At 37.9% G+C, this 16,244-nt stretch overlaps 1 protein-coding gene across 3 annotated transcripts in view; it reads left to right on the forward strand.

Annotated features, from left to right (window-relative positions):
- The window catches only part of ASAP2 (ArfGAP with SH3 domain, ankyrin repeat and PH domain 2), an 84,251-nt gene that overhangs the window by 12,065 nt on the left and 55,942 nt on the right, over window positions 1-16,244 (forward strand). For all 3 annotated transcript variants that reach the window (XM_050315834.1, XM_050315833.1, XM_050315835.1), the window contains exons 2-3: window positions 9,481-9,553; window positions 13,319-13,464. In XM_050315834.1, coding sequence (XP_050171791.1) covers window positions 9,481-9,553; window positions 13,319-13,464 — 219 coding nt within the window. The remainder of the gene's footprint in view (window positions 1-9,480; window positions 9,554-13,318; window positions 13,465-16,244) is intronic.

A 16,244-nucleotide genomic window follows, 5' to 3' on the forward strand; every position in this document is an offset into this window, starting at 1 on the left:
TCTTGTTGGCTCTGATGGTGTATAAAAGGATTTAATACTAGGGAAAAGAGTTACTGAATTGAGAAATCTGCAAAAGGAAAATCCCATCAGTCCAGCTCTTTGTAATGCTGTTGACTGATACAGAGTGAGGATCAGCCTCTTCCAACAGCTGGGCTCCAAACCATGAAGGGCTTTGATGGATCCTGACAGCAGACAGAAATGCAAAAGCATGAAGGTAGAAGAAAGTCTCTTGCAGGGTGAGGACCAGAGAATTTTGGCGTGGGTAAAGGGATGGTAAAGTTTACTTGGCTGTTCAAGACAGTTATCACTGGATCATTTATTCTGTTATCTATGTTATTTCGTTTTCCATAATGATATATCCTAGGATGTTGAAGTGTGTAATATTAAATAATTGGAAATGGAATGGTTAGTGCAACTAAAAAATTAAACAACAATTAAATAATAAATAAGGGAGTTTTATTTACACACCCTTTGTTTAAAAATGAGCCACTGTAAAGAGTAAGTGCATTTGCCTGTTACATTGCTTATGAGATTTGTATTTGAAGTCCAGTCATCTTGTGTTTGAAAGCAGATAGCTGTATTTTGGTGGTGAAAGTATGAAAAGAGAAGGAAAATGCATTTCTCTGTATAAAAATCGGTTAAGAAGATGGATGTGTTCTGGAGAAACAGTTGGCATAAGCAGCTTCCATTCTCTTCTTTTAGGCAAAAGATTGTATTACACAAAAATGCTTGATGTCTGTCTTCCAGTTAAGTGTGTTTCATTTCTAACTTTGTGTTGTGAGGGAAGCATGTGGAAATCCAACGATTCATACAGAGATACAGCACCTGTTTTGTCCAGTGTGAAACAAGATCATGTAGTGACTTATATTAATGATGTAACATTTTGTAGCTCTGAACTTTGAGATTTCTCTTCTGATAGAAGTAGTTTATTATAGAATTCTGGTTTTTAGGCATCCCTTCTTTGTTTTAATAAATTCATTGTACAAACTCATCATGCTCAGGTGGGATTTTGTAAACAACATAGAGCAGTGCCAAATTCTCCCATCTTTTACCTTTGCAGCAGAATTACCTTGCACGTTCAAGTAATTTCCCAAACCAGTGGTATTACCCTTTCCCACCATGCGTAGCCTTAGCTCTGTTCACAGTAGTTTACTACATTTTTCTGCCAAATAGAGCAGTGCTTGTTCAAACAGATTGCCTTGGCTCTGGGCCCACAAGAACCACAAACCTAGATGCTGGAAAAATAATCCTTTTGCGGAAAGGGACCTTTCAGAGACAATTCTGCCACAAACCCTGTCCTTTTTATTGCAAGTCTGTCTCTGTACCTTCACAGTCTCTTAAGTTGACAGGTCTCATGCCAAAGAGCTCATTTCTACAAATTAACTGTCATAGCTTCTGTAGAATATAATGTTCTGGAATGTTTTTTCACATGCACGCTCCAAGTAGAGTAATTGCCCTAAATTAAAGTTTTAAAAATTATTATTATTGTTCTCGAATACATTCAGAGGCTACAATGCCTTGCCCCAGACTATGCATATCAGGTATTTTCCACCTTTGAGATCAGTCCCACTGTGAATGTGCCAGGTGATCAGTGGAAGGAAACTGGAGAGGATTAAGAAAAGAAAGTAATACATGGAGGGAGGAAATGACATAACAGTAGGAGAATGGAAAGGGGATTTTGGAGGGGGATAACATAATTTAGGAAGTTTTTTTACCACTCTCTGTAACAGAGAAGTGGATTGAGCCTAGCAGTGTAGACAGTTCATTTCTAATAGAAAAATAACAAACAGAGATAGAATGTCTGTGGATATCTCTATCTTTTGAGTCAGCGAGGATTAATTACAGCAAGTATCAGATTGCCTGTAACGATACACCAGCAAAGCCGAACTGTTGTACTTGATCACCTCTCTCTTTCTTAAATGAGGCAGGTTTTTTCTGTGCCCTTTTGTTTTTGGGGAAGGACGTTCCTATACATGTTCAGCATCTGCAGCAGCCTCTGGCATTATTACTTATTCTGAAATACTAGAATGGGTGAATTACAGAAGAATTTATGGCTGTTGAGTAGCCCCGTGTTTTGAAGCAACTTGGTAAAATGGAGAGTGAGATTCGATTTTGTTTTGAAGAAATAATGGTTAAGAATTGCTTATAGTGGATCTAATGTCAATGTTTTAATATTTTATTGGTATCACTGTCAGTTAGATGTGCAATATGGGGAAGAACACGGAGGTTCCTGTCTTGGGATTGTATTTCAAATGACCTGAGGATTTATTTCCCAAAATTTTGTTACTGCTTTAGCAGTATCTCTATGCATTTGTTGTTGTTACAATGGGCTCTTTATTTAAAAATAATGGTAACCTTGAGACTTTTCTCAAATTCAGATCCAGTGTTGTGAACACTTTCAGCAAAACCCCACCCAAATAGCTGAAAATGTGAAATAGTTAATTTGACTCCTTCTAAAAGGAAGCTGTTGTGGGTAAGAAGGGATGAATGTTAGAGACTTGGAACTGTTTTAGATGAAAAATAGAGCAAAGATGATGGCTGACTCCTTCCCCTTCTCCCCTTTTTGTGCCCTGCTTCCCCAGTAGGCTGTTATGCAGTCAAGGAGGCACTTGCACTGACCTGTGTGAAGTCAGGTCTAGTTTTTTTCTTTCCCTTGTCTAGATTTAGAAAACTTGGGCTTCTTGTTTCTCTCTTGAGAATAGTCTCTTGGGCTATGTAGTGTTTCTGGTTGAAAGTGTCTCAGTCTTTTGTTTTTAAACTCATTGCTGGAAACTGGGAGATTATCCTGGGGTAGGATGTATACGTGCTTTTCTTTGCTTGCAGCCCTGAACATCTGCTGTTGGCTGCTGCTGATAGAGGATATCAGGTTAAATGGAGTGTTGATCTGATCTAGTGGCTATCTATTTTTCTGTTACTTTACAGATAAATAATTATTTTCTGGGCCAGAAAGGAAAAAGGCACTGGTGTAAGGACACTTGCATACAATAAAGACCCAGAGTTCTGATGTAAGTTTGGCACAAAAGATGTTTAATGAATGTCTAAAACACTAGAGCCTGGGGACTCTCCATTTATGCTGCAACTGCCCTGGTTTTCCCCATACCCTTTGGTTTGGTAAAAGGTGCCAAAATAATCTTTGGGATGTTCAGTTTCCCAGTTTCTGCCTTCCTGCTTTTTTTCCTCCCCCAGTTAAATATGCTAAAAATAAAACAGTTTGTTTCCTCTCCCTTCACTGAAAAGAACAAATAATACATTTATCTTTTGTGCCTGCCTGTGTATTGCACGGGTCTATTTAGACAATATAGATTTGGAGATTGAGGCTAGTTTTGAGTGAGGTTTTTAAAAGATTGTGGCATACAGAGTAAGATGCAGAATAACATTTCAGGAAGTTTCAGTAATCTCAGACTGATTTCTTCCTGGTAAGATGGGTTTGGTTCTAATTAGTTGGCACATTTTATTGTTGAAAGCAGAAACCTTTGAAGCAGTGAAAATGGAAATTGGCCTTTGGCAAGTGAAACTGGACCTCGTTCCTACATGTGGAAAAAAGCTTTGCTGCTAATCACTGGTAGCTTGAGTCCTCTCTCTTGTGTTCCTTTGAAAATCTCTATTTTCTTCTGTTTATTTTGCTATGCTTCTTCGCCTTCCTAGTGTGCTTTCTACAGACACGTTTGTTGCTAAATTCTCATCATGCATATAGAACTTCAAAATATGTTGTGTAAGGATTTGAATTGCTTCTTTTACACAAACTGTCTTTGCCTCAGAAATGCATTTACTAAATTATTTTAATTTTGAAATGATCAACCTGTGGCACGCCAAATACTTGGTTCTTGTATTACCAAATACCTTGTGAAAATACTTTAGCAACGTGCCTAAAGTGCATTTGTGATGGGTGCCAAAACGTTAGCATTAACTTGCTATGAAGAAATAAATGTGAATTACAATTTAAAATTATTTGCATATTGTAGGCAACTTTAGTTTTGGGGTTTTGTGGTGTCTATGGTCAAGTGTGGTAACTTCACAGAGAGATAAGTAAAGATACAGCAAGAAAAAATTACAGATTTTTCAATTGTGGCAAGTAAACAGACTTTTAATTATTTTCACTGAGTAGCCCTAGGTTGTAAGGTAAATAGTTTTAAAACTAAATGGTATTTCTATGCCATTTAAGAGAGATCAGCTGTGCATTTTGAAGACTTGTCAAACAAGTGATCTCCATGATCTGTAGATATGCTACGTAAATTCTGACGTAAGAAGTAATTTACCTTAAAAACGGTTTCACAAGATTAACATCAGAAATCATATAAAAGTAAATGAACAGAAGACATAAATACTGTTTGGGAAAGGATTGCGCTGCCAGGGGCACAATCAAGGTCACTTTTGAGTTTCTGTTTCAGTTCACACTGCATAACACCACTTCCCTAATAATGTAACTTCTTATCATATGTGCCACACAGAATTATTAATTGTTTCCCCCTAAGTCATAGCTATATTACTTGTTTTTAACAAGAGAGAAGTCTGAGTGCCCATCAGTAGAAACTGGGTGGGACTATGAAAACTATTTATATGGCTTCTCAGACTTAGTAGTGCTGAAATAAACAGGTGTCAAAACAAACAGTCTTACAGTAGAGTTTTTTGAGTTGAAACTAAGAAGCATTAGATGAGAGAATAAAGTGACACCACCATGTGTGTTACTTGGTCACTTTTCTTTTGGTTGAGAAGTTCCCTGAGCATTTCAAGTGAGTAAAAAGTAATGCTGGAATAGGTAACATCCAAAGCCATTTTAAAGTTCCCTGGTTCTGGCACTACTGAGAGTGCACAAAGCAATGGAGTGAGGGAAAGCATGTGTGTGCATTGGGGTAGTGTGTGTATATCTATGAAACAAATACAGGGTTAGAAACTTGAAGTATAATAAAGCTACAGCTGTATTTAAATTGATATCCTAGTGGTAAGATGAGAACAAAGAGAAGGATGTGAAGATATGAAGACAGTATGAAGGACAAGGAGCTGACCCTTTTCAAGTTTTATGCTGAAATTATTCCTTTGAAACACTAGTTGTGAATAACCACTAATGTTGTGCAATTAAACAAAGGCAAAGTCCCCCTCTCTATTTTTTGGTCTGTAAGCAAGACTAAAATACAGTATAAAAGATGCAAAGCTTTTCAATATTTTCCCCATTAGTTGTAGGCATACAGAGCCACTCAAAGCAGCACTGTCAAAAGATTTCACCGAGGAAGGGAGGAATAGACAAAGCCTCCCACAGGAGCAAGTCTAGTATCTTACCACAATAAGAAACAATATAATAATATTTCCTAAATGTATCCAAGTCTCTCTTAAAATGGATAGATACTTTTTCTCTCTTTTCCTGTTTGGAAAGCTTTCCAGAATTTACTTTTCCTCCCAATTTCTAGTCGCAGTTTGTTCAGGTTCATGTACAGCTAACTCAGCTGTTCTTAATGCTAGTGTCACTTTTTAGCTTAACCATTTCTTGGTGTTTATCCCTTTTTCCTCTTTGTTACGACCAGTAGGGAATTTAGCTATGACCCTTTCCATTCAGGAGAGAGGAGGTGCCTACAGCCTGTCTGTCAGGGCAGCTGAACAAGCACAGGGTGTGGAGGATCAGTGCCATATTATCTGAATAAAATTGCACTGATCATTAGTTGCCTACATAATAACCCAAACACCCTTGGGTGACTGGGAATCATTTCAGGAAGGCAGCCTGTTCTTGCATTTTTTGGTTGTGGGTTTTTTTGTTTGTTTTGTTTTGTTTGGGGTTATTTAATTATTTATATATTTAAGCATTTTGTGCTAGTAATTTATTTATATTTGTGTAATGGGTACATTCCAGTTCCCTCCAGCTATCTGCTTGAGCTAGCTGATTCGAAGTTTGCTGCAGCTTATTCCCAGTAATCTAATTACAAAATCAGAGTAGTTCAAGATTTTTTTATTCCATTCCATACTTTGCATACTGCTGGATGAAAGCAACACCTACGTTGCCTCCCATTTTGTGTGTATAATTTGTCTGTAAGTGTTTATCAGATTCAGAAATCCAGTGATTCAGAGAGACATGCAAGTTGTCAAGTTCAACGTTTTGGACATAGACCTTTTTGTTTGCATTTCAGTGATAATGTAGTACTCAGTGACTTTTTTTAAATTTTTTTTTATTTTTTATTTTTTTGTTTTGTTGTCTTTGGTGGCAGGAGATCTCCTGTATCTCTGTGGTTTTAGTTTTGATGCCTATATCACTTTGTCATCCTGTGGTGATTCTGTGAGCATGTGGTAAGCCAAAGCCCTGTGTTCTCCTGATATCTTCCTGACTGATCTCCCAGTTTATGTATGTATTTTTCCCTTGGATACACAACTTTGCAGCCTTTACTGTTGAATTTCTTCCCATTCTCAGTAATTACATCAGTGAATTGAATCAACAATAAACCACTCATATTTTAAAGAGTGAAACATGGTAATCTTTGTGACAGTTTTTTCATTTTACTAGTTACAATATTCTTTCAAATTTTGTGTGAAAATACCATTATGTTGAATACTAACTGTACTTCAGTTCCTCACTTTTTTCTTTTTAACTGGGAGAGGGAAGAAATAGCACACTGAGTCAACGATGCATTGATAGAAAGGTGGCAGACTTTTCTGCTGGGATGATTTTTGTCTGTTTCTTCATGACTTTGGAGTGTGGATCATCTAACTGAACAGAAGCTGAGCTGAGTCCTCAGGTCACAAAGTCAGTGTTAGTCAAGGTGGTATTTAGCCTCCTTCAACCCTGTTGATTCCTTGAATGTTTCACCATAGTTCTACAGACTCACTGTCAACTACTCACCATGAAAATGTGGCACCTATTACCACACAGACTGAACTTAAAAGGCCTGTTCTATTGTGGTGAATGAACGTGAGAAGAAATTTTGAGGCTAATGTAATGCTAAGGGTTAAAAAAAAAAAGTAGCTGGTAGAGGTAGCAGTGTAGTAAAAGTACTCCTTACAGTCATACAGCTGCTGAATTCTTGTTCAGAAACATCCCTGCAGGATCCTTCAGCAGGACCATCTGAGTATATCCTCTTTCTCATTCCTGGTTTTGCCATTGTCTTTTGTATTAGATTGTGTTGTATCGAGTGTCTGCCTGATAGAGTTGAAAAGTTGACTTAACTGAAAAACAGCTTAAAAAAAAAATTATTCATTTTTAAGCATGGTTTGCTTCTCTCCTGCGGTTTATAACATGCCCCTACAAGCACTTGCACTGGCACAGCTGAAAAGGCAGGCAGGGAATGAAGGGAGGATCCAAGGAAGCCTGACCTGGCAGTCCTGTACATTTTCAATACATCAGGGCTTTATGTTTTACTTTTTCTGTTGCACTCAGTACTGTCTGTGGGGTTTTTTCCCTGTTATCCTTGTTTTGAATTTTTATGTGGATCAGCTGTCTGAGATGGGTCGGTGCTTGAGTCCTCACTGATGTGTTTGGGGCATCTGCTGTCATTTCTCTTGGGTCCTGCCTATCCTGTGCCTTGCGGGTTTGCTCCTCTGCTGCCTGATTCCTGTGAAAGTGGGAGTTGGGTGAGAGAAGTTGCAAACCAAAATGATGACTTCAGTTGAGGAAGAGGACTTGAGGTTTTTTTCCCCTTACTGTGGGAGTTTGTGTTTTCTGATTGAGGCAGTGATGGGCCAGAAGGCTTTATGAATCCATAGATCTATCTGGATCCCTGATCACAGTAGTACAGGTAGTTCATAATTCATCCCATGCATTTATCCTTCCATCTCTTCTCTTTCTTAAGAAGTATCTCCCTCAAACTAAGGTGCAGAGATTAAATATTTTATCATCTGCATACACAAATCTAAGATTAGCCGGGAATGGAATCTGTAAGTTTTAAGTCTCTGGCTCTGAGCTTTCTCTTTGGGCTGTTACTTGTAATGCCTGTAGTTGGAGACATTCCTTTTGCTTTGTCTCCAGGAGGGTAATTGCCCTTTGACAGTCACCGATGGAATTATCATTCCTTTGCAGTCAGCTGATCAGGTGGTGCTTTTCTGAGGTTATTTTTGGAAATCACCAAATACACAATGAGGGAGTTCACTTAATGTACTCCAAACAGGTGACTAATCTAACCTTTGAGATCACACTGGATACGGGTTTGTTATTTGTTGTAGAGGGTGAACAGAGCTGGTGTGGCTTTTATGGGTGTTCTTGTACTGTTTATTTCCCTCTTCCTCTTCAGAAGGGGTATTTGAGAACTCCAGGTGATGAGACCTCTGTGCTTCTTTTGCTGATGTGCTTCAGATGTGAACTATAAAGATGCTGGGGGTAAAACCTCCAATGGATACAGCAGTACCAAGACACTGTAATGTTAATGTTAAGGCATCATCTAAATTGGTTGGTTTCCATGGAATGCTGCAAAGATTTTGCCAGCTATTTGTGGTCTAAATAAATTCAGTTTAAGAATACTCCTAAAATATGGAGGATAATATTTCTTTTTGCATTCAATATGTTAAAATAATTGGATAGAGTCCTAGGAACTGACTTCTGCATCATTCCTCTTACCCTAATGAGTAACAATAAAACAATGGTAGATCAAATGTGTAGCTGCTGCGATTCACTGAAATCTTATGAATGAAAACTGGAATTAATTTGGTGGATTTTCTTTGTTTTTTTTTTTTTTAATCATGCATCGTGCTAAGCAGCTCTTGGTGTAATACAATTTGTAGTGTTTGATATTGTTCTTCAGTGGGGTCCAAAGACACCACCATCTCTGGAACACATACTTACATTCTCTTGAAGATTAAAAACTTTTTTTTGTTTAATTTGTATAACCATAATTCTACTTCTCTGTTCTGGAACAATTTTACACTTTTGAGAGTTTTTGTATTTCACTTTCAGTAAGCAAAATGGTTGCCTGCTTCCACTTCTTTCTTTGAAACAAATTGGTTATTAGTGCTTGAGTATTCTTAACAAGATTTAGACTTGAATTTTATATAGTGTTGGTGAAAGCTTTGCCTTATGTTAAAATGTGTGAAAGTTATTTGAGAGATATGTAATTTATTTTGTTCAGCATAGCAGTGAGAAAGCTCATATAGTTGGGAGTGCAATTAACTAAATTATCCAGGAAAACTGAAATTAAATTCCATTTTTAATATTCTGCCTGGGGAAATGATATTGCTTGTTTCTCCAGCAGTGTCAGAACAGAACATATGATGGGTCAAAACTGTTTTAAGCTTCTTTAATAATTTAACAAGGAAAGAAGATACTGTGTAAATCATTTCCTGATGAGTGTACATGATGCTGGCCACCAGCAAAAGAGGGAGGATGTATTTTTGTGGGCAGGGGGATAAAATAGGTTGTATGGAGGGGAAGGAAGCAAATGGCAAGTAATTTATTAATTACAGAAATAAAGTTAACTAACATAATAGTGTTATAATTACAGCAGGTTTCCAGAGCAGAGGTTTGCCAGAGGGCAATCCACTATTCCACCTTTAATATTTCTCTTTTTTTTTTAGGCTCTGGATGTTGACCGAACTGTTCTCTATAAAATGAAGAAATCTGTCAAAGCCATAAACCTATCTGGTCTGGGTAAGTACATAACTCCTGTTAGTTTATATTGGTGAAATTGGAGTATTCAAACAGCCAGATGTTGTACTGAATCAGGAGGAGTTATGTGGATAACTCTGAGAAGAGAAATATGTACATTTTAAATCACAGTCTTGAGCCAGCTGCTTGACCCTGAGCTCAGTGAGGATGAAACGTGGTGAGGTCGCTGAATGTCTCTCACTGGCGCAGGGGTACGAAGTGGGCAAGTTGTGCTCTGCCCTTTCCCCCAGGTCTGGGCTACCTGCTCCTGCCACCCCTGCTGCTCAGCACATCCCTAGGGGAGACTTTTAGCTCCTATAAAACAGCATATGCAGTGAAATCAAGTTAACTGGGATTAGGTGGGCACCTGAAATGGCAAGACAAGTGTATCATCAAGAGCTGAGGGCATGGGAGGAGTGAAATTACTCTTTGGCAGCAATAAGAAGCTACATTTGCTCTCCTGCTTTGTGAAACCTCACCCTTCTTGGTGGCTTCCACTTACGTATGTTGAGAATTTCATGACAAGAGAGGGCTGATGGGCTACAGTTTTTTATTGTCAGGTTGCACAAAGTCAGATATTTCTCTTCCAATGCTGATAAAATACAAAGAACTATTGCTGTGTGTGTTTTTAAATGTGTGCCAATCTCTTGGAATTGTGTGTGTTTATCTTCTTTGAAAAAAAATAACTGAAGCTTTTGTTTTTGTGCATCAGCAGCATTTTGTGATCAAGAAATAGCATTTGTTTTTGTGGATAAGAAACAGCATTTGGTTGGCTTTTGTTCTCACTGTCCAGTTCATAGCAATTAGAACTAAGAAAACCAGTATTACATGCAAAGTTAGAACAAGAACTGCTGTTGTGGTGTAATTCTTGTCAACCAATTGAAAGGAAGTTCCTTCTTGTCTAATATAATGAAGCTGTTATAGCTCTTATCTTTCTGTTGTGGAGGATCCAGTTTCAGGTTCATCTGGAGTTGTTTAATCTGTTACATATTGATTTGGCACCCTTTTTTTTCTGGTTGTTTTTTGGTTTTTTCTGCCTTGTTTAGTTTGCTTGTTGGGTTTTTTAATTATTATTTTATTTTATTTTATTCTAGAGTGCTTGGCTATGCCTTAAAATCAGAGTACTTGTTAGAGCATTGTAGTAAATCACTAGTTTTTGCATAAAATCAGTACCCTGCCCACATGCTAAATTCATGCTGCCCACCTAATCTTGACAAGAAAGGTTTGGAGGCATTTCTCTTCCCCCAGCAGAAATATTACTAACCCAGCCACTTGCCAGCCCTTGGGATTTCTCTTGACAAAACAAACACCGTGGCCCTGCACTCATAAGAACACAGTTACTGGAATTTTAATATAGGTTCCCTAAATAATAAATATACATGTTTTGCCTTTCTTCTTTAATGTAAGAATTTACAAACCTTTATGAAGGATTACATAGTTTTGTTTCTTACTTAAAGCCTCGAAACCCTCAAACATACCTGAATCTATTTTTACATCTATTTTTATTAGATTTCATACTTTTCCTTTTAGAGAAACTTTTAAAATCCATTAGGAAGAAAACATAGGGGAGGGAGAGCATTTTGGAGGGTTCCATTAGAAAAATAGAATTTTGTGTTCTTCAAAAGCACTTGTGGAGCACCAGCTCAGTTAATAGTATTGCTGCAAAAATGATCTTCAGCATTCTGGAGGATGTCTTGTAGAAGAGCAGTCCCTAGGATGCTGGAGAACAGAAAACTCTTGGGAATGCTTTGTGGAATGGATGCTGTGCTTGTTTCCTCAAATAAAAAGTCAGCGTGGCTCAGCTGCTGATTACACATCTCACCTTGACAATTAGTGGTAGCAGCCTTTTCACCTTGTTCTCATGCAGGGGCAGCTCCTGCTGTATGAACTGTGGGCTGATCTCTGCTCTTCCTAAGCTAAGCTGGATGCAGGAAGCAGTTAAGAATGTAGAAGGCAGTATGGAAATAGCTCACCTTACTGGGTAGATGTGAGATCCAGAGGAGTTGTGACCTGCCATATCCTGGGTTTTACTGTCCGTGCCAGTCCATTCAAGGCTTGTCAGGTGTATGTTGAACATCCTTACTTCATCCTGCAGCGAAAGGTTTGGTAAGTGCTTAGCCCTTGCTGTTGCTGCTGAGGAAAAATAAGTACAGTTCAGTGCTAGCACTTAGTTTTTAAATTTAGTAGCTGTCTGCAAACCATCTCTTAGGCTGCAAATTTAAGCTGTCAAGGTAGAAACTTGTAGAATTGATGCTTTCTGTGCAACTTCAGTTTTGCATGTACATTATGCCAGTCTTTAATTACATGGTGTTATACCACTGCTGCACAGGATTTTAATTGCATATATTAGAAATTAGAGAAAATTTGCAGCTATTTGAGAAATAAAGATCTTCAATGGCTGTCCAGATAGGATATGTGGACAGACAGGCTTATTTTTAATTTTATTGAACAGGTTGTATAACTAATTCGTAGAAATTTGGCAAAAGCACATTACATAAAAAATCCTTTGGATATTAAATATGTTGATGTGTACAAATGGGCTTGAAATGAAACTGGATCATTGCTCGTTTGAACAGATTAATCCTCTCTAAAATAATCTTCAGGGTTTATGCAGGTCTCATGTAATGACCGAGACAGTCTTTGTTCTTGTTAATGCATAATTTGTTTTCTAGGGCATGGGGTTTTTTCCCCTGACTTCCTTTGAAGCTTTAGAAGTTGGCCACAGTTAGAATAAGAAATAGGCAACATTAATTTTCTCAGGTGCCAACTTGGTGTGCTTTGTCCATGTTCTCAAGCTTGACATGGTCACTAAACTTGGGTTCAGAAAGACTTTCTGTTTTATTCCACAGATCAAACTGACTTTTGACAAAGGGACTTGTCTACACAAGCAAGTAAGCTGGTGTCCTAGGAGTGAATCCCTTGATCGAACTAGTTAAGACTGAGGGCCCCTCAGATTTCCTTAGTATTTGAATCAGGGAAGCTTATCTTAGGCCTACATTTCCTCTTGTTCCCTGGGCTGAGTAACCCCCCAACATGTGCAGCTCAAAGCTTTCTGAAGAGCAGAAGCATTGGGTGTGTGCTGGGTGACTTGCACTGGTCTGGTTTTGTTGTCTCAGAAAGGAATCTGGTTCTTGTGAACCAGAGGTGCTTTGAGAACTGAACTGGCCCGTGGTAAATGCAGATTGCAAGGATTTGCTTCAGACCCTACTGTGAATCAGAGAGCTAACAGTAGGTATGGGTTTTGTCCTCATCTGTAATGAAGTCTGTAGTATTGAGGAGACTCAAGAGTCCTATTTGATCTACTGCCTTCTGTTGCAGAGAACCAAGACTGCCAACACACTTAATCTCTTCTATTTCTGTGTTCAGCACACAGTAAAACATAACAGCACACAGCTGAAATCAGAAAATGTTAATAAAAGGCTCTAAAATATAAAAGTTCACTATAGGATTTGGGAGTTGTTATGCGGTCTCAGCTATGGTGCAGAAATATTGTGGGTCTTTCTAGAGTGCCAGATGTTTGTCTTGTGTTGGTGGCACATTGTCCTTTGTGCCAGCATGTGGATAGGTACACGTAAACCAGAATTAGTGAGATATGTCATACTTCTGTCTTATCAGTGTTAAAATATAAATAATAGGTGTTTGATGTATCAACTAAACATTTTTAGCAAGAAATCTGGAAAGTTTGTTTTTTTTTTTAAAAACCCTCAATTGTAGTTTTAATAGCCTTTTATCTACTGATGATATTTTCATGTTTTGCTCTTTTTGAAGCTCACGTGGAAAATGAAGAACAGTATACACAAGCACTGGAGAAGTTCGGAGGCAACTGTGTTTGCAGGGATGACCCAGATTTGGGAACAGCATTTTTAAAATTTTCTGTGTTTACAAAGGAATTAACTGCACTCTTCAAAAATTTGGTAAGAATTACTTAAGAAAAACACTGACATTTTAAAGCCATTACAAAAGCTGTATTTATGAATTATAACAGCTCTTCCTATTGAAGACAGTTTGTGTTTTGGCAACCACTGTTCCTAAAAAATTCTTCGATGTGTGAAAATATCTCATGCCCTAGCCTTTCCCCTTGCAAAACTCAAAACTCAACCCAAACCAACAAAACGAAAAAACAAATTACCACAAAACCCAAACACAACAAAACTCCCTTTTCCAACACTTCTCACGTCTAAAAGCTTCCCACCATAAAGTAGTTATAACGTGTATTATAAAAGACACATATCCATTTTCTTTAATATTGTGAAACCAGCAAAAACCCAGCTTGATTTACTGTGTGATTGTGTTGCTTCTACTTTACTTTTCCCTGCTTTCCATTTGTATTTATGTAGGGAGATTTTAATGTCCCTGGAAGAGAGAGTTCTTGCTTCTCAGGGAAGAAAGGGGAACAAAATCAAACAAAATGCTGTGATGACAGTAGTGTCCACTGGGGACCAATCCTGCAACTGAAGCCAGTAAAGCTTAAAAGCACTCTTTGGTGAGCCAAATGGGACAGAGCCAAATGGAAGAACAGGAGTTTTAATTATGAATGGAGAGTTTTCAGCCTCAGTTTCACATTGATCAGAGGGTACAAATAGGGCAGATTCTGATTATAGTCTACTAGGTAGAGCTTTCCCATGTCTGAGTAAGTCCCAGATTTTCTTGAATCACATAACTCTTCAACCAGGGGCTACGAAGGGGAAATGATGCAGATTCCTACGAGCATTTAAAAGTCTGTGTCTGCCGAAATCAGTGACATGGAGACACATCAAATGCTTTTGTGAGTCTAGACCAAATGTCTGTAGTTTGCAGCCAGCTGGTGATAATCACTTCTTTGGGGAATGTTTCCAGCTGATGGGATTTAGGGCAGTCCCATTCACTCCCTGATGCTGTCCTCTCTTTTTACCCAGTCCTGATATTGATGAGAGAGAATCTCACCCCAAATGTATTTATCAACAGTGAAATGTGTTTCATATTGGTCATATTGATTTGAGCTTCTCTGGATGTACAAATATTATCTGGGATTATGTATTGGAAGAGGCATCCTGATTCAGTGTGAGTCAGTTATCCTGGGTCTCCCATACAGAGGCAGGCCGCTCCTATGGAAGGGAAAATGCAATGGGTCTTCTAATTGATACCTTCTGTTGATTAAAAATCCCTCTCTGTCATATATTAATTGCAATACGATGACTTGATTAGGCAAATGGATCTGGAAAATGAGATGTTTAGGTGGTTTTAAAAAGCAATCCACTAGAAGCTGCATCGCACCCCAGAAAACCCTTTTAATGTATTATTTTTTCAAGAATGCTTCTAAAAGCGAAAAGATGTTCCTCTTTTACCAAAAATCATAGCTCTTTGTTCTCCTAAAATCAGAAATTACTATCTTTGCAAAAATATTTCTGACAAGAATAACTTTTCTTCCACAAACTGAAAAGGTAAAAAACCCTGAAATAAATATCTGTAGGATGTGTAATGCATGTTTTTGTTACCTCTTCGTATCCACTTAAGCATTTTGTGTGTCTTCTTCAATCAGTATTTCTCTTTTTGCTGTGTACTGTTTTTTCATTAGCAGCTATGTATTTTTGCTTCAGTTTGTGTGTATAAGAAGAGGATATGTCATGAGACGGTAGCTAAGTCTTTAGTTTTTCTGTTTGTGGTTCTGATTTTCTCTGTTTTTGAAGTGAATAATAATTTTCTATGGGCATGAATGTAATGGTGGGGATTTTTGCTTGTTTATTTTACATTGCAGTAGTATAGGCACCTTCTTTCTTTATAATATCTGGTGAAGAGCAGGTCTCTGTAAAGTTGTGCTCCTTCCAAATATACTTCATATTGTTGAAGTTCAAAGTTTTTTGTTTTCTCTTAACTAGCAAAGGAAAACTAATGGTCCTTGAATTTGGTGTATCACTAGGAAAATAGTTTCATTCAGAAAGAAAAACATATGAAAAAGAGATGTGAACTCCATTATTGCTTGCAAATGCCATAAAAATAAACAAGAAATCTAGAATTATAAAAAAAATTATAGATGTATGTAACTTTACCTATTAAAAGTTAATGCCACTAGAATAACCTATTGGTAACCAGTCACTTTGAAAATCAGTTCATAAGTTCATTGATGGAGGTTTAGTTTTCTAAGAGGTTAAAAGAGTGTAAAAAATGATGAGTGTATAAAGTCCTCTACAGCAGGATGATGATGACCATAAATCATGGTACTGTTTTAGTGTAAAGGCATAGTCATAGGTGAAATAAGCCCCATGCTCTCTCCCGGTGAATGCTTTCAGCATGTTGACAGAAAAAAACATCCCTCTCCTCTGGTGTTTCCTTGTAGCACTCCACGTGTTTTAATTGTAAATATTTGTGTCAAAAATGTAGCCAGGGCCGTGCCACCTGCTGCTTTTAAAAAAAACATTCTGAAAGGTACTCTTTAAATAGACCTGGAGTTCCGTAGGGCGCTGAATTTCCACAGAACATATTAGCCTAAGTGAGTGAGGAATGTGCAAGGAAGTGAGAGGACATGTTCAGACTGGAACAGATGCCAGAGATGTTAACACTGGCAAAGCTTTAGGGCTACTGTCAAGTTTTGCTTTGTCATATATTTTACTTTTGTTTCCAGAAGCTGATGTGTTTTGTCAGCTCTTGGCCTGGGTGGCATTTAGAGTTATAGCTCTAAAGTGCTTCTGCAAAAAGACTTTCCTTAAACTTGTCTTTA

This window comes from Myiozetetes cayanensis, unplaced genomic scaffold (genome assembly GCF_022539395.1).
Source record: "Myiozetetes cayanensis isolate MyiCay16 unplaced genomic scaffold, myiCay2020 scf2-11, whole genome shotgun sequence".
Classification (NCBI taxonomy): Eukaryota; Metazoa; Chordata; class Aves; order Passeriformes; family Tyrannidae; genus Myiozetetes; species Myiozetetes cayanensis.